The 16,911-nt window shown below is 55.2% G+C and overlaps 2 protein-coding genes across 4 annotated transcripts in view; one reads left to right on the top strand and one right to left on the bottom strand.

Moving 5' to 3' along the window:
* The window catches only part of BRD3 (bromodomain containing 3), a 31,261-nt gene extending 16,590 nt beyond the window's left edge, over window positions 1–14,671 (top strand). For 2 of the 3 annotated variants that reach the window (XM_070955640.1, XM_070955641.1), the window contains 7 exons: window positions 252–380; window positions 1,568–1,759; window positions 2,296–2,361; window positions 5,107–5,342; window positions 5,697–5,989; window positions 11,541–11,669; window positions 12,877–14,671. In XM_070955640.1, coding sequence (XP_070811741.1) covers window positions 252–380; window positions 1,568–1,759; window positions 2,296–2,361; window positions 5,107–5,342; window positions 5,697–5,989; window positions 11,541–11,669; window positions 12,877–12,995 — 1,164 coding nt within the window. In that variant the 3' untranslated portion in view covers window positions 12,996–14,671. The remainder of the gene's footprint in view (window positions 1–251; window positions 381–1,567; window positions 1,760–2,295; window positions 2,362–5,106; window positions 5,343–5,696; window positions 5,990–11,540; window positions 11,670–12,876) is intronic. The other variant, XM_070955642.1, reaches the window with a different exon arrangement.
* Window positions 14,672–16,284: 1,613 nt separating this feature from the next.
* Window positions 16,285–16,630, bottom strand: BRD3OS (BRD3 opposite strand). The gene has a single exon (XM_070955645.1). The coding sequence runs from the start codon at window positions 16,628–16,630 to the stop codon at window positions 16,376–16,378; it is 255 nt and encodes an 84-aa protein (XP_070811746.1). The 3' UTR covers window positions 16,285–16,375.
* Window positions 16,631–16,911: the final 281 nt, after the last annotated feature.

Here is a 16,911-nt window from a genome sequence, read left to right on the forward strand (position 1 = left end):
GAGTGATTGTTCAGACTTTGCCCCTTCCCCCCCCCCCCCCGCCTTCCAGCTGCTCTGTCTGGGGCTTCTCAAGGGGCTTTAAGGGTAGGAAGGTGGTTAGGTGACCAGCAGGGCTTCAGGGGCCTTTTCCTGCCCACTGCTTTCATTTGAAGCCAGTCCTGGAGCGGCCTAGGTCTTCTGTCTCTACTGGGGGTTTTCCCCTCCTCGCCCCTTCCCTTCTAATCCTGTCCCCTTTCTGGGCTCCTCTGCAGAAAAAAATGGACAGCCGGGAGTATCAGGACGCCCAGGGCTTCGCAGCGGACATCCGGCTAATGTTCTCCAATTGTTACAAGTACAACCCCCCTGACCACGAGGTGGTGGCCATGGCTAGGAAGCTGCAGGTAAGGGGGCTCCCTGCCAGGACGGGAAAAAAGAGCGTCCTCCCTCACCAGCAGTGGGTCTGTGGGGCCAATGAAGGGCTTGGGTGGTGCAATTTGGTCAGTTCTGCCGCTGTTTGCAAGGAGGCCACCTCCTCCTTGGCTTTGAGCCTCCCTTTCTCTCCTGCTGCATGAGGGTTGCCCCCGAAATTCCCTGCTTGAGTCCAGACTCTGGGACTGGTGCCTCCAGGCCTCCCGTGGCCTCTCCCAGCTACAGCCGACTCTTGCTCCCTGCAGCCTCCATCCCAGAGGCTCACAACAAGGCTAGTTGCTATGTTGTACAACATCACAAAATATTCACAATGCCTGACAGGCAGTTCTCACAGCGGAGACTGACTGCTCTTTCCCTCCACCTTGGAGTAAATCATGACCGGGGCTGGTCTTAAGGGTGAAAAGTTTTAACCGCTTCCTCTTTCATGGCCATTTGCTTGAGGAAAGCGTCCCTGGAGTTGATGCCTCATCTTGGGCCTCCCCCTCCAGCCCCTCGGGAGCTTCTGTCAGGCTCTCCTGAACCTGAGCGTGTTACCCATAAAATGTGTGGATTCTGCCGGTTCAAATCTCCAAAAAGTTCCCCTCAAAAAATGAGATCTGTAAATAGCATACGTGTTTTATGCAGAGTTGGATATTCGTGTACGGTGGTACACACTTGCATGTAGATTGCTTATAATTTATGCTGCTATATTTGTTCCGCTTGTCCATTCGGTCAGAGCTGCCTTTGCTGTTCAAGGGAGTGACCTTCCTCAGCCCTCTGCCTCCTTCACGACCTTGGAGTCAAGGGAAGGGGGCCACTTGGCTGGCTGCCCTCCGTTTTCCCATTGCAGAAGGCAGGACATTCCTTCCCCTTGATAGGTGAAGGACACCTGCCTTTTCTAGAGAGGGCCATAGGAGGCCTCGGGCAACTGGCCCAAACTTGGCACCTGCCCCAGGTGGATTGGGGCTGCATCTCCCGGGGGCTGTCTCACTTCCAAGGCTAGATGGCAGTTCTAATGGGGGTCACAGCATTTGAAGAGCCCCGAGCTGCCCTTTGGTGTCCTTCTCCAGTCAGCTCTGTGGAAAAGCAGTGGGGCGGGGGTGGGGGGTGCCTCTTTTGGGGCAGCTGCCTGCTGTGAGGGCACCTTTGCCCTCCTCTCCAAACCCGCCTGTTCCCACAGGACGTCTTTGAGATGCGATTTGCCAAGATGCCGGACGAGCCCGCCGACCCCCCACCTCCCCCTCTGCCCACCGCCCCCGTGGTCAGCAAAAGCACGGAGAGCAGCCACAGCAGCGAGGGGAGCTCCTCGGACTCGGATAGCTCGGACTCGGAAGAGGAGCGGGCCACGCGGCTGGCAGAGCTGCAGGAGCAGGTGGGTGGCAGCCAGCCTTCGGAGCGGTTCAGGGCTTGGCCGCTCGCGAAGGGCCACGTCTGGTCCCAGAGGCCGCTGGCCGTGCGGGAAGCCTCGACGGGGGCCCTGCAGAGATGCTCATTCTGGCCCACTGAAGGTCCTCTTGACTGGTCAGAAAGACCCACTTTCTTTATAAAACCACCTGGTCGCTAAGAAGGACGTTGAGACAGTCGGAAAAGGCAGGGCCAAAAATGTGAAGATAGGCAAATGAGGCCACAGCACCTCCCAGAGGTCTGCCGGGTGCCTTGGGGGTTGTGCAAAATAACTCCCATGCCTGCTCTGTGACCGGTAGGAGAAAAGGAACCACCCTCCTTTTTCATACGTCGGTCGCAGCAGTGAGGACTAGAAACTTGGCACTTGAAACCAAAGACCCAAAGTGTCCCAGGCTTCCCCAAGAACCAGGCTGTGGTTCTGTGGATATCCCTCCCCTCCCCCCCGACCCCGGGTGCAGTGTGGACACCCGATTTGCTTCCCTGCCTGTCTTCTTGTTCACACAGGACTGTTCCCGATCATTGAGGCAGTGCTACAAGGTCATTGACTCCCGAGACTGGAATGGATGGAATGTATTTGTTTATTTTTTTTCCCCCTTTTTTCCCCCTTTTATAAAGTACTTTCCCCTTTTCTGTATTGTGTGCAGATACGTAAAGTTCATAAGGCCTTTTCAGAAATGCTTCATCCCAGCAGTCAGTCGGTGCCTTGAGGGTGCTGGCCCAGGAGGGCTCGGTGGGGAGATGGAAGGCAGGTGGAGGGCAGCCCCATGCCTGAACTTGGGGGGAGCCTCTTCTCTTCCTGCCCTGCCAGCTGCTCCTTGTAGAATCCCACCTGGATCCCCCTGTAGGGCGGGGGGGGGCAGCTGTGCTGTGAATCGGAAGCGCCCCCATGGGATGGGCCAGGTGTGGGCTCTGTAAAAGCTGGCAGACTGGGAAAGCCTCTCATGGGCAGAGAAGCGAGTGGGCTGCTCCAGGCAGGTGGGGCTCGTCTTGCCCCGCAGGAGAGAGCTCCTTCGAGCGAACAATCGCTGGGCCTTCTGGGAAGGGCTCACGATGGCAAACCCTCCCCAGTTGCAGCCTTCCTCCGGGTGGTGGTAGCTGGGATTGGCCCTGCCAGTCCCGTCACCCCTCGTGGGTGAATGCTGTTTTTGCCCCTTAAGGTTGCACCAGATTTTCTGAGAATTTGCTTTAGATTTCAGTGAACAAGTGTTTAGTCCTCATGAATATGGGGAATAAACTTAGTGACGTTTCTCTCCTTGGTGCCTCAGAATTGCCTTGTCTTTGTCTGAACATATGCACAGGGGTGTCAAACTCAGTTTCATTGAGGGCTGCCTCAGGGTTGTGTTCGACCTTGGGGGGCTGGAGTGGGCGTGGTCAGCTCAACATCACTTGTGTCAGGGGCACCTGTGGTGGCCAAGTGCTGAGGCAGGACTTCCCTCAGACCCTCCCTCAGTCTCGTTATAACCCTTCCTTCCTTCCTTCCTTCCTTCCTTCCTTCCTTCCTTCCTTCCTTCCTTCCTCTCTTTCTTTCTTTGTCCTTCCTTCTCTCTTCCCATCTTTTTCTTTGTCTTCCCTCTTTCCCTTCCTCCTTTCCTGTCCCTTCTTGCATGCTCAAATACAAAAAGGGAAACATTTCTCCTTTTGTTTTGTTTTCAGTTTGTTTTGATAGCCCTCTGTGCAGCCCCCATCCCACCCCCTGGCCCTGTTTTTGGCTGCGACTGCCTCCTGCAGCCCTCTGCCAGAGAAAAGGAACTGGGGGGGGGTGCCGCACACAGCCCCCCCCCCAAGCTATGTTTTTGCTGTCAGAGGGCTGCAGGAGGCTCTCACCGTCAAAAACGGGGCCAGGGAGGGCCATGTGCGGCCCTCCCGAGATCTTCTTTTCACTGGCAGAGGCATCACAGGCCCATCCTTTGCGGTCTCCAGGTGGCCCCGTGGGCCAGATCTAAGCACGGCCCGTGGGCCTTGAGTTTGATATGCAGTATATACCCCTGGTAGCAGCACCTGTTTTATTTTCCAATTTCTGTTCCATCCAGACTTTAGAATTGGGCTGAATTCAAAGCAAAGCAAAGCAAAGCAAAGGAATAGACTCTAGCAGGGATGGTGCCTGCCAATTTTGTGGCTGGATTTTTATTGGGAGTTTGAGGGGGGGAGTGCTGAAGAGCTCTTGCTGGGGGACCCTGGGGGGAAAGGGAACCAGAAGGGCAGAAGCCCCAAGAGGGCCGGTTCTCCTGGGGGTTTGCAAGTACCGTGGCATCTGCCTGTAGCCCGGTCAGGTAGACCAAAGCTGCCGGTGAGTATCGCTGCTGAATGAGGATTTGAACCTGGGTCCTTTTAATCACAGATGCCTTGGCTGTGGCCATCTCCGGTTCCACTAGCCTGATGCCCCTTTATGGCTCTGAAAGTGCACAGGAGCCAAGAGAGGAGAAGGTTTGCACCCTCACGCTGGATCCTCTGCCCCAGACGGTGGGATCGGTGGGCCTGCACACTCTTGAAAGGCCAGATCCATCCCCCCAGGCGGGGGCCTCTCCCTCCCTGTGACCCCTGCCTTCCCCCTTCCTCTCTGGGTAGGAGGAGAAGGAGGAGGCTCGTCTCTCCCGCCTGGCCTTCTGCTTCTTGCCAGCTGTGAAGTGGGCACCTCCCTCTGCCAGGGGTGGGAGGGGCCTGCCTCTGTGTGCTGCAGGCGTCCTGGGCCGGCCATGGCCGGAGGATCCTTTTTCAGCTAGATTGGATTCTAATTCGCTTAAATTTATTTCTTTATGATTTGATTTGTATGGCCGCCCATCTCATCTAAGTGACTCTGGGCGTCTCGTGATAGTTAAAAAACAGCAAATCAAGTCAAAAACAATGTACAAACTATCAATAACCACTTAAAAATAAATGAAAGGAAGCAAGCTTTTCCCATGGCCCAGCCTGCCTCTTGGCTCACATCCTGTGTGGTTAGTCCAAGTCAGGTTAAAAAATGCGCCATTGTAGCGTTCACCTCCCATGCAGTGCTCCAGCAAGTAAGCCACGCTGTGGCCCAGCGGGAAAGCCTTATTCATGCAGCAGGTTAAGGGAGCGGCTTGTGTCAGGCCCTGGCAGCCTGGTCTGGGGATGGGGTGAGGCACCGGGCCTGGCAGCCTAGAAAGCTGGGAGCTGCTGGCCCCATGAACATTTCACGGCACTGAGCTGGCTGGCCTGCCGAAGACCAAGGGCAGTGTGTGTTGGGGGGGGGGGAGGGGGGCGGAATGGGAATCCCCATCCTCTTGCCAAGCGCCAGACTTTGCTGGGGTTGAGTGGGTCCGAGGGCTGAGCTTCTCTCCTTCGCTTCTCTCTCAGCTAAAGGCCGTCCACGAGCAGCTGGCTGCCCTCTCACAAGCACCGGTGAACAAGCCAAAGAAGAAGAAGGAGAAGAAAGAAAAAGAGAAGAAAAAGAAGGAGAAAGAGAAGGAGAAAGAGAAGCACAAGGCAAAAGCCGAGGAGGAGAAGAAAGCCAAGGTGGTCCCGCCAACAAAAGCCCCCCAGCAGAAGAAAGCCCCTGCCAAGAAGGCCAACAGCACGGTTCCCGTTAACAGGTAGGGGCTCCAGGACGGGGATGAAGTTGGTTGGGGCAAGGCTCGAGTGGTAGGTGGGCAAGGGAGGAGGACCCACCCAAAGAAGTTACGCAGCTGGCCAGCACAAAGCGGAAAGGGACATTGGAAAAGGGGTGCCAGAAGGACAGTAGCATTTCTGGCAAGGCTGCCCAGGGGCCAGCAGGGTGAAGAAGGCGAGAGGGGCCCATGGGAGCAGGGTACCTCTCTCTGGATCCCCGGCAGTGGGCTCCCTGCTGAGAGTCTGCCCACCTTCTCAGGCCGCCGGGGAGGCTCCAAAGGAGCCTTGCCCGGTGAGCTCGGAGCTGCAGGTCCTGACCGCTCCCCTTCCGCCCACAGGCAGCCGAAGAAAGCCGGGAAGCAGGCCTCGGCGACCTACGACTCAGAGGAGGAGGAAGAGGGCCTCCCCATGACCTACGATGAGAAGCGCCAGCTCAGCCTGGACATCAACCGATTGCCGGGGGAGAAGCTGGGCCGGGTGGTGCACATCATCCAGTCGCGAGAGCCCTCCCTCAGGGACTCCAATCCCGACGAGATCGAGATCGATTTTGAAACCTTGAAGCCCACCACGTTGCGAGAACTTGAGAGATACGTCAAGTCTTGCTTGCAGAAAAAGCAGCGGAAGCCATTTTGTAAGTGGGATCCCTTGCGCCGTAGAACCGGTGGGGCTCTTAAGGCTGGAGCGCCAGAGAAGAAGCTCCCGGGGGTTAAGGAAAGGAATGAAATGCAGGTTTATGCGGCGATTTCGGTTGGACGAGGGGGAAAATCAAAACAGCCCCCCCCCCTTTATAGTTTTCCTAGCCATGAAACAGTTCATCTAGTTATGAGTTATGAGGGCCGATCTGTCCATCGGCAGAGAGCTTGGACAGCATCAGTGTTGGTGTGGAAGGGATGCCAGCAAAAGGAAAAACGAGCCAGGGGAAAATTATAGCCATGAACTCCACTGCCCAGGCTCCTAATTTGGGGGGGGGGGGGGCTGCAGGAGCTTGAAGAGTCCATTCTGAACTCTTTCCCCCCCCCCCCCACCTCCAACTCACCCGTATACACGCCCAGTCTGCTTGGGGCTGTGAAAACCCATCTGCTCTTGAGAACAGGCTGCTCTCTCTGCTCTTGTCCTCTCAGCTGGTCTCGGCATTCAGATGGCCCTTCTGTCTCAGCAACCAGCCTCAGGCACCCAAACCTTTGGAACCTTCCCAGGGTTTCCTATCTGCTGAGGGGGCTTTGGACCCTTTCCCGGCCCAGGTGGGGGAGTGCTCTGTGAGGGCAGATGGCGCTGGGGGAGGGTGGGAGGTGATTTAACTACCATTTCCCTCTTGCCTGTTGCGCCTCTTCGGCGGAGAGCACGTGTGCTTTGCTGCCGCCTGGCTGATGGGAAGAGTCTTGAGAAGAAGGCAAAGGCAGCCCTCCGGTCACCGGCTGGAAGGGGAAATCTTCCTGATTTCAGCTGCCCTAGAGACCTCGCCGTTCTGATTTCCTTTCTGTGTTGCGTGTCCTTCTAGCCTTCTCAGGTAGACCATGAGCAGCTGAGCTGATTCTGCTTTATTGTAAGGCTGCATTAACAGAGCAGCCTTGAAAGTCTGAAAGTGCAAGTTACCTGCTGTCTCCTTTTACGTCCTGATAATTTAGGGAGGGTCCTTTCTAAACTTCATTCTCTGTCCACAGGGCTCCCCCTCCTTCTCTGATTGTTTCCTAGGCACCAACTCCCCCCCAGGTCATTCCCTCATATCATGATAGTCAGGTTGCTGCTTCTCCCATGATTAAATTACAGATAAATGCCAATTTACTAGATGCAACTGAGCCTTAATCTTTTTCTGAAGGTTGTCCTTAAGAAGACTGAAAGCTCCAGCTTGGGCCTGGGGGAATTCAGCAGGAGTTCTTAAAGAAATATTCCTTGTGGCGGAACCGTAGAGATTTGGCAGGACGTTTGAGAGCCTGAAAGGTTAGCCGCAGGAGAGTGAAGAGAACCATGGTTCTTTGTGTCCATGGCCTGCAGTGCTTGTGGGCTGGTGGTGTCCCTGTTTTTGCAGCAAGGGCCTTGCTTGGGAGAGAGGCCGAGGAGCCCAGAGGATCCTAATTGGGAACTGGCCTGAGAAGAAAGTGTAAAGATTTCAGATTTAAAGGAGGAAAGTGCTATAGCGGGAACTTCAGACGTCTTTCTCCATGAGGAAAATTAAGCAAACCAGCCCAGCGTAGGAGGCAGAAAAGAGATTCCGCACTGCCAGAGCTCAGAAGCCGCTTCCAGGTGGCCACGGAAGAGGAAGAGGGCAGAATGAAGGGTCCCTGAAGAGCAGAAGGGATGCTGAAGGGAGAGGCAGACGGCCTCTTCCTTTGCAAAGCAGCAAAGCAGCAGAGCAGATCAGACCAAAGTCGTCTGCACGCGAGAGCTGGGACCAAGGATGGGGCTGGACATCCCTCAGACCTTCGCAGGACCAGCTGCAGTGGCTGCACCCTGAAGGTCTAGGAAGCAGCCAAGAGCCTGGGGCCAGAGTGCGATTCTGGCCCACCATTTTCCTTCAACCATGAAAGAAGTCTCAAAAGAGAAAAGGTGAATTCTGGAACAAACCCCCCCCCCCAACCCCTCCCAATGGATTATAGACTGCCAGCAGGAGGACGGCTGCATCTGCCAAGGACTAAACTATGCCTGTTGGAATGGGGGATGAAGACACTAATGTGAGAAACTCCGAGGAGGCAGAAGATGGATGGGTTGGTAGGACCAGGTTTTTGAAGCCCCTCTGTGAAAGCTCAGGAAGTTCAGGGGCTTCCTGAGAGATCCCCACTTGCATATTGGTTCAGAAGGGGAGGCACTGAGGAGACCAGGCCCATCTCAACCCCTTCGGGCCTGTCCCCATGCCTTCATCCACCTCACCTCAAAGGTTGTTGCGGAGGGAGCATTCTGGGCCCTGCCTTCAGCCCCAGAAGGTGGGATAGAAATCTATAAAGGAGCAAATGAACTCAAATAGTCCTCGATTTATGACTGCAATTGAGCCCAGCATTTCTGTTGCTAAGGAAGACAATTGTTGAGTTTTGCCCCATTTTATGACCTTTTTTGCCACAGTTGTTAAACAATTGACTGCAATCATTAAGCAAATCTGGCTCCCCCATTGATGTGTTTGTCAGAAGGTTGCAAAAGGAGATCACGTGACCCTGGGACAATGTGGCCGTCATAAATACGAGTCCAAGTGTCTGAATTTTGATCACGTGACTGTGGGGATGCTGCAACGGTCATAAGCGTGAAAAGCAGTCACAAGACTAAACCATATGAAGAACGGTTGCAGGATTTGCGTTTGGCCAGTCTAGAGAAATGAAGAATTAGGGGTGACATGATAGCAGTGTTCCTGTATTTGAGGGGCTGCCACAAAGAAGAGGGGGGTCAACCTATTCTCCAAAGCACCAGAAGCCATGGATGGAAGCTCATCGAAGAGAGAAGCAACCTGGATTTAAGGAGAAATTTCCTGACAGTGAGGCCAATTAGCCAGTGGAACAGCTTGCCACCAGAAGCTGCAGGTGCTTCATCACTGGAGGCTTTAAGAAGAGGCTGGACAGTCTCTGGAGGCTGGCATAGGTTCTCCTGCTTGAGCAGGGGGCTGGACCAAAAGACCTCCAAGGCCCCTTCCAGCTCTATTCTATGATTCTATGATTGTAACTTTGAACAGTCACTAGAACAAATGGTTGTAATTTGAGGACTCCCTATAAAGATGAGACGGTGGAAAGTGAGCCTGAATTCATAGTATCAGAAGGGAAACGTCATTGCTCAACAGGGACCTGTTGGGATGAGCAGAGTAAACGATACTCAACATAAATAATAAAGGACTCGTAATTCGGCAGTAGCAGCTGAAGATACCGTTGCTTGATAGGAGCAGGAGAGAAAGAATCCCACTGGGTGAGCAAAATAGGCCCTCCTCAGAAATCCAGCCTGGGCAAGCTGTTGAAACTATTTGGATTAAAGTAAACAGGAGCAGCCAAAAGCCAGATGCCTACCCTGCCTATCCAATTAAGGTGGCCTTGGAAGGTCCTGCTAAGGTCCATCCACGGAAGACGGGCTGCATCTATTTCTCCATCATCCTGAATTAACAGGGTGCTTCGCAGTTTCCTATAATCACATCAACCAATCCTGAGGCTGGCATCACCCTCTTGCACCTGGTTGTGGCAGACGTAGAAGGCTACCGACACATCCGTCTGCTAGGCATCTATCTACTTGCTCTGACATCCCCTAAATTCCACTGAAGATGTTTACCTACCCTGGTAATGAAACATTTGGGTCTGGACCCACAAGCTAAAGAACGAACCTCCACTCTCATCTGCTTGCTCTCTAAGGACAGACAGGAGTTCCCAGGAGTTCATTTCCACTGCTGGTGGGGCTTGGACAGCATTCTGGGCCTCCAAATGCAGTCATCAAGATCTCAATGTCCGCTTAGATTTGCCCCAAATCCAGTGACTGCTAGCTTCCTTAAATTCAAGGGAGAGGACCTTCCTGTGGCCATCCACCCACCCATCCCTCGTGTTGGCCTTTCTGAGATTTAACTACCTGGGTGGCCAGTTCCGAAAGCTGCTCCCCTCTTTGACCTGCTGTTGAGCTAGAGTGCTCAGGGGTATCCCGAGGGTCCCGTGGTAGAAAGGTGGAGCTGAGCCATGGTTCCCTGAACCAGGGCTTGAAATGGTCCTTCAAAGGTTGGGTGTCCAGATGAGAGCGTCTGGAAGTCCTCTCCTGCAATCCTAGCCCTGCCAGTGCCAGCGCCTGGAGCCAAGGGGGTGCGTGGCTTAAGGGTGCTGGACACTCAAAAGAATGCCAACATGGCATAGATGTCCTGGAGTGGTCAGACAAGCACTCGCTGTTCTTTCCTCTCTCAACACACCCCACTCAGCCACACCAGGGCCCTCTTGGGAAGTGGAGGCTCAGCTGGACTGAGACGTCAGACTTTCAAGATAGGACCCGGGGCCTCGGCCTATCTTCTCCTCACCCCAGGAGATGGTTTCAGCCACAGCAAAGTGACGGCAGGGCCTGCTTGGTCTCCTCTTGGACAAGGCACGAGTTCAGAAGTTTGGGGCAAGGTCCAGAGGAAGAGTGTGCCAGGGCACTCAAAAGGAGAGACAAGAGGGAAGCAGAGTGCTGGACATCTGCACACAGGCGTCCATACCTAAGGCTGAAATGACCACAAGCATTCCTGGAGGCTGGCATAGGTTCTCCTGCTTGAGCAGGGGGCTGGACCAAAAGACCTCCAAGGCCCCTTCCAGCTCTATTCTATTCTATCAGCAAATCAGTTAGTAACCGTGAAGGAGACCCCCGGTGCTGTTGACTTCCTCTCTGCTAAGCGTGTGGAGGAAGTTTTAAAGTGTGTACGACAATCAGCAGGAATATTGGTTGTCATACACACTTCATTTCCTTTACACATCACTGTTCTGTTATCATGCTCGGCAACCAACTGTCAACTCTGGGTTTGTCCAACATACTCTGTAATTCAACCCATGGTGTTTTGGCATTCCCTTTCTCTACGTCCACGAACCCTGTGTGCATGGAGGCTGGGGGGCAAGGAAGGCGGGCGGTGGGAGAAGGAGAGAGGAGGGAGCAGCTGCCATATCGGATGTTAAGAAAATTTCTTTCCAGGAGGGGCCAATCATGAGGGAAGGGGGGGCTTCCCTTTTTTACTGGCTGGGTTCCGGGTGTGTTTGTGTGTGTCTCAAATTTGTATTCCTTCTTGGAGGGGGTGTCCTGCAGGCCTCTGCCCCTCCCATTAGCTCCTGTGGAAGGAGAGTGGATCTGGTTCCAACCCTTTCTGATTTCCTTCTGGCTGCTCAGGCTGGGCCCCTGAAAGGCCCCCGGAAGGCCTGCCCATCCTCTCCACTGCGGAGCCTAAAGGAGCTTCTACAGCTCGGTGAACCCCACCTTGCCCTGCTCAATACAACCCTGGGCCCCAGAGCTGGGCCCCCGCCCTTTATGGTATTGTCCCCCCACTCACGAGCCCGCCTGTCTCCCTCGTGGCCCTGACCTGGTCACAGGGAGAAGCTCCCCAGCCCTGGCCGATTGGACCACTGTCCAGAATCATCCTCAGTCCAACGCCTGCAAGGGGTGAGCCTTTCATTTGATGCAGCCCAACGGGCCATACTGGTTCTTGCCTCCTGGGAAGTTGGGATCCCGACTCTTCTCCCCTCCCCCCCATCTGAGCCCTTCCGCTTTTCTCCCCACAGCCGCAAGTGGGAAGAAGCAGGCAGCCAAGTCCAAGGAGGAGATGGCTCAGGAAAAGAAGAAAGAGCTGGAGAAGCGCCTGCAGGACGTGAGTGGGCAGCTGAGCAACAACAAGAAGCCGGCCAGGAAAGGTGAGCAGAGGCTGCCTCCCTCCTTCACCTCTGCCCCAGCACCTGGGGAGGACCCAGCAGTGCCCACCAAGCCCAAAGTTCCTTGGCTCGACCTGCCTGCCTCAGGGGGTCTCCAAAGAGGGCAAAGCAGCCCTCCCGTGGCCAGCCCCGCTAGGCAATCTTGGCTGCCTGGCGGTGCCCAAAAGAGCCGGGTAGCCTGGGTGTTGGCACCAGAAGCGCCAGGATGCTTCCCTTGGCATGGGGGCAGAGAGGTCAAAGAGGGCCGCAAGCAGGCCAGTGTTGGTTGGGGGCAGCAGAGGCACCCAGCCCTTCCATCTACCTACCTTTCACAGTCGAGGTGGGGTTGGGGAGACAGAGGGTCCCACCTGAGGGGTCCCCAGGGAGCGGCTCGGGGCCAGCAGGGCGGGGGCAAAGACGCAAGGATCCTCAGCCAGGGGTTGTGTCCTTCTGACATTCTGAACGGATGTTTTGGGGCAGAATCCGGTCCCTCTCCTCCTCCTCCAGTCGGAAATATTTGGTCGCCTTCCTTCCTGTGGCTGCCGCCCCCACGGTCCATCTCCCAATTCCCTCTCAACCTTGCATCCCCGTCTCCTCCACCCTCTTCCCCGGCTCTCACATGGCAACCGCATCCTGGTTGTTCCACTCAGCCTCTCAGTGGACCTACGAGCTACACTGCGGAGACATCCCTCCCCCCATCCTAGCACATTGTGTTAGCCATTGGGCAGGACTGGTTTCACCTGCCATTTGGGTATAACTGATTCATCTGTCGGTGGAGGGGGGTGGAGGAAAACTTGAGTTTCAAAAATGTTTTAAATCATCAAGTTGCCTCAAAATTGGGCTCATGACTTGCAACTGCAGCTCCTGAGTTTCCCAACCCTGGGATCTCTTGGTGGTCTCCCATCTGAGTACTGAGCCAGCCTTTTCAATTATCAACCAGAACCCCCCTCCCATCCCCCAAGGCCAGATTCCCAGGCTGCTTTCTGCAGGGGCTTTGAGCTGAAGCAGGGAAGACCCCCGCCCTAGGGGGGTTTGCTGCCCAAAGGAAGACAGAGGGACGGATGTCTCAGGGTCCAGTCTGTCAGGCCTGAGACCCAGGAGGGGAGGGGATGGCAGGGCAGGAAGGCTGGAGAGGGAGCTGCCCCGCCAAAGCTGGGGGCAAGCAGCTGAGGCTCAGCTGACCACTTGCCTCTGCTCCTTTTCTTGCTAGAAAAATCGGGCTCCTCAGCACCGTCCGGCGGTCCGTCTCACCTGAGCAGCAGCAGCAGCTCCGAGTCGGGGAGCACCAGCTCCAGCGGCTCCAGTTCCGACAGCAGCGACTCAGAATGACCAGGGGGGACTCTTGGCCTGTCCGGACTGGAATCTCTGTCCCCTCGCTTTATTTTTCTAACGGTTCCTCTCTTCCATCATGACCAAGTTTCCACTCTTTTGCAGCCGTTTTGAAGGACTCAGTGTTACAGAAACGATCCCTTCTCAGAAGAGTTTCCTTCTGCTTTTATTAGGTCAAACGCCTGACTAGACTTGGTGGCAAAATTATTTGCATCACTTAAAGTCTCTAAACCCTTTTTTTAACCCAAGATGCTGAAATACTGAAGGAGAACTCAACAGAGACTCTACTGCCCCCTCCCGCTGTGGCTGAAGCCCAGACGGAGAGTGACTCTGCCCTTCCTGAGGGGCTCCTTTGGCCAGGCCAGGGGGCCTCTCCTCTCTGAAGGCGACCGGGGAGGGAGTGGGGGCAACCTTGGTGAATGGTACTGCAATGGGAGGAGGCCAGAGCTCCAAGGCCGGCCGGCCGGCGTGAATCTTCTAATCATCTGCTGGTCTGCCGACCCCCCCCCCCCAAGCCTGGCAGCAGCCCCCCCCCTTCTCCATTGAGATGAAGATCCTAATCTTTTTTTATAGATAAGAGGGAAAAAGCTCATGTACTGTGGATTGTTTTTTAAAGCGTACCTTTTTAGATATTTCTTTTACCTTTTTTTAATCAATATATAGATTCATGCTCTGGTTGCAAAAACTTCTTCAGAGGTGGCTGCCCTGTTGAGGGTGCTGGGTGCGACCTGGGCCCAGCAAGGGGTTGCCCAGCCACCCTTGGCAAGGCCTCGTGCAGGATGGCATCGCCCGTCACCCCTTGGGGGGTAGGAAGGCCTGGCTCCTTGGCCTTTGGGCAGAGGGAGCCTGTTAAGCATTGCTCGGGGTCTCCCAGCAGCCAGTGGGTCCTGGGCTTCCATTCTGATCCTGGCATTGGGCAGCTTCTGTGAGAGCGAAGGGGCTGCCAGATCCATGGCAAGGCGACCCCAGACAGCAGGCAGCCCTGAGGCGGTGCCCCGGCTGAACTACAGTCCAGGCTTCCCCCTTGCCAGGAGAACATGTGTGTCGTGTGAGTGCAGGTTTCCAAATAATCAAAACTTTTACCTCAAGGTATGGTGGGAGAATATGCTTTGGGGAAGGGGAGGGTGGGCAAGCGATTTTTTTGTAAGGTTCATCCATTTTTTAGAAGCTTTTTTTTTTTTCTCCGGCCTGCCCTGGAGACCTGCACTTTGCCCACGACGCACCCGGAATTGAGTTATCCTTTTTTCATGTACATAGAAATACTTTATTTATTAACTCCAGTGGTCACTTAAAAAATGTATCCTGCGTTTTGAAGAGCAGCAGACAAAATGTAGGTTTGTGTTGTTTTTAAAACTAAGCTCTGAAAAAGAAATTTGGGAATCCTTTTAATTTAAATGTATTTTGACTTTTTAACCAACAGGTGCTATGGACCTTTGATAGTTTCCTGTTCTGGTGCTTATTCCTTGTACGTGGATTCAGTTTGGGGGAATGGGATTGTTTGGGATTCTTTGGGTTTCTTTTTGTATAGACTTTGGACTTACAGGTATTGGTAACTTCCAGATAAAGCATGTTTTATTTGTATATTCCTAGTCTTCTCCCATGTCCGTCTTTTTCTCTGTATCTTGTTTTAAAGTAGAACAGTTTGGAAAAAAATAAAGCAACAAAGACCCATTTAAGAGCAGATGCCACTTCTGTACTTGACACCATAACAGGCCTGGGAGCAGAAGTGTGTGCCCAGTTATTCTTTATTGACTGATGCAATTTAAAAGGATTTAAATTTAAAAACTGAACATTGTCCGGTGCACCTTTAAAATTTGCTTCTTCTGGGTCCTCACTGGCATCACATTTGGGGCATCAGAATGAATGTGAAAGGGCCAGACTGACCACTGTTCACCCAAGGTAAAATACGCACGAAGAACAGCTGCTCAGGTTGGCCAAAGAAAGCTGCTTCCCAGAACTGGAGGGATTCAAACTTGGTTCTCCCATCAGATGCGCAGAGCTGTAGAGTTCAGAGGCCGTTTCGAGCATCATAACTCTCTGCGCCAGGGTCAAGGATGCATCTGGGAAGCCCAGTACATGGAAATGGCCCTCAAAGGGGCTCATGGGCAGCCCAGCCAACCACGTTACCTGGAACAGAGTTTGGCCTCCTGGTGCCACTTGCCTTCATTCTTGGGATAGACAGCTCCAGGTCAAGTGTCTCCTTTTCTCTGCAAGCCTCTCCCAGTTGGTCGATACAAGCACAGCAGGTGACTAAGCCCAGCTGGCTTCTTTGCCCCGTGCCTGCGAAGGCCTGAGCTAGGCGAAAGTCTGCTAGAGATTTGGACCGGCAGCAATCCAGGGCTTGGACAACGCAGCAAGTTACGGCCAAAGCCAAGAATGTGGAGATGTTGCTACTTGGAGGAATCCTGGCAGGCCTTGGGGTGAACAGGCCCCCAGCCTCCAGGCCAGATTTCAGCAAGCGGGTTCTGCCCATACCCTCCAATTGTCCACCTCCCCCAGCAGAGAAGCCAGCCCAGCCTTCAAGAAGCACAAGGGGGAGGGGGGCACAGTGCAACACCCACACCAGCAGCCAAGAGGGCAGGCTTCCCTCAGAGCCTGCGGGAGTCAACGCCATGCTGGACCCCAGAAAGAACCTGGGGGAGGCGGCTCTGGAGTACCTCCAACCAGTGGAGGAAGCCGGAGGAGGCATGGAATCTGAATGTCCCCCAAGAAGAACCCCCCCCCAACTTGCCCTGGGATCAAAACAAACTTCAGGCCATGGCTTTGTAGTCGAGGACTGGGTCCAGTGGTCCAAGAGGAAACTCCTGTGTGAGTTCAGCCTTTCCCAACTCTGAGCTCGCAGGAAAGGAGGCTAAATTTCCATCTCTGCCTCACCCAATCTGGGTGGATTACAACTCCCATCAGTCTCAGCCAGCATATTAGGGATATAGGAAAGGGCCTCTAGGGAATGGGGAAGGGTGGTCTCTTCCTGCCTGTGCCCCAGCCTCCTTTTCTCCCCCCTCCCGCCCAATTTTCTGGAAAGATCCAGGCACAAGGGGGGGCTCTTCGCTTGGAAACTAGGGGAGGAACCTGAGCCCCTGCCCCACTGGGCTCCCCTCCTTCCTTCCTTCCAGCAGCCGGCCTGCCCTCAGGTCACCCAAGCCTTGGTCCATGGGGAGAGCAGACCCCGCCCCCTCTAAAGACTGCAAGAGGCAGGTCAGGAGGAACTGTCGGCCACCACAAGCTGTCAGCCGGTGGAACTGCCGGCCACTTGAAGCAGGGGCCCAAGGCATGACGAGTCTTCCAGATGACTGCCTGCCAGGGGCTTCCTTGGGTCCAGGGACGGGACCTTTCCCGCTAAGCCAAGGCTGGAGAGGCCGCATTCCGGGCAGGCGGCTCAGTCACATGAGGGCGCAGAAGCGGGACTGGCCGGTGTCGCGGGCGCCCTCCAGCTTGCTCCGGTCCCGCACCAGGATGGCCTGGTTGCCGTACTGCGCGTACCAGGCGCTGCGGCTGCGGCTCAGGTAGGTGGCGGGCGGGCGGGTCTCCAGCTGCCGCTGCTGCTGCTGCCAGATGAGCAGCGAGGCGTCCCGGTAGCGCAGGCGGCCGTAAGCCTCGGACAGCGCCTTCTCGGCCAGCGGCGGCCGCGCCGACATCGCCCTCGGCTCCCCTGGGCGCCGGACCCGCCTGGAAGGAAGGAAGGAAGGGGGAAGAGGGGAGCGGGTGGCGGAGCGTCCCGGAGCGCAGACCCGCAGCGCCTCCCCCTGCGGCCCAGCGAGCATCGGGCAGCTCTCCTCCCCCGGACCCAGCCGCCCGCCCTACCTGGGCTCCGGCAAGCTGCGGCCGGCGGGCGATCGGCGCGGCTCCCGGAGAGGCTCTGCACGCCGGCCGCCGGGGCTGCCCCCCGCCCTCCTCCGGCGTCGGCGCGTCTCCTCGC

Source organism: Pituophis catenifer, unplaced genomic scaffold (assembly GCF_029215685.1).
Source record: "Pituophis catenifer annectens isolate HBS135680 unplaced genomic scaffold, rPitCat1.0.hap2 SCAF_17, whole genome shotgun sequence".
Classification (NCBI taxonomy): domain Eukaryota; kingdom Metazoa; phylum Chordata; class Lepidosauria; order Squamata; family Colubridae; genus Pituophis; species Pituophis catenifer.

Bases quoted from the DNA above. Each gene is read 5' to 3' on its own strand.
- BRD3OS (XM_070955645.1), bottom strand. From the start codon at position 16,630: ATGTCGGCGCGGCCGCCGCTGGCCGAGAAGGCGCTGTCCGAGGCTTAC.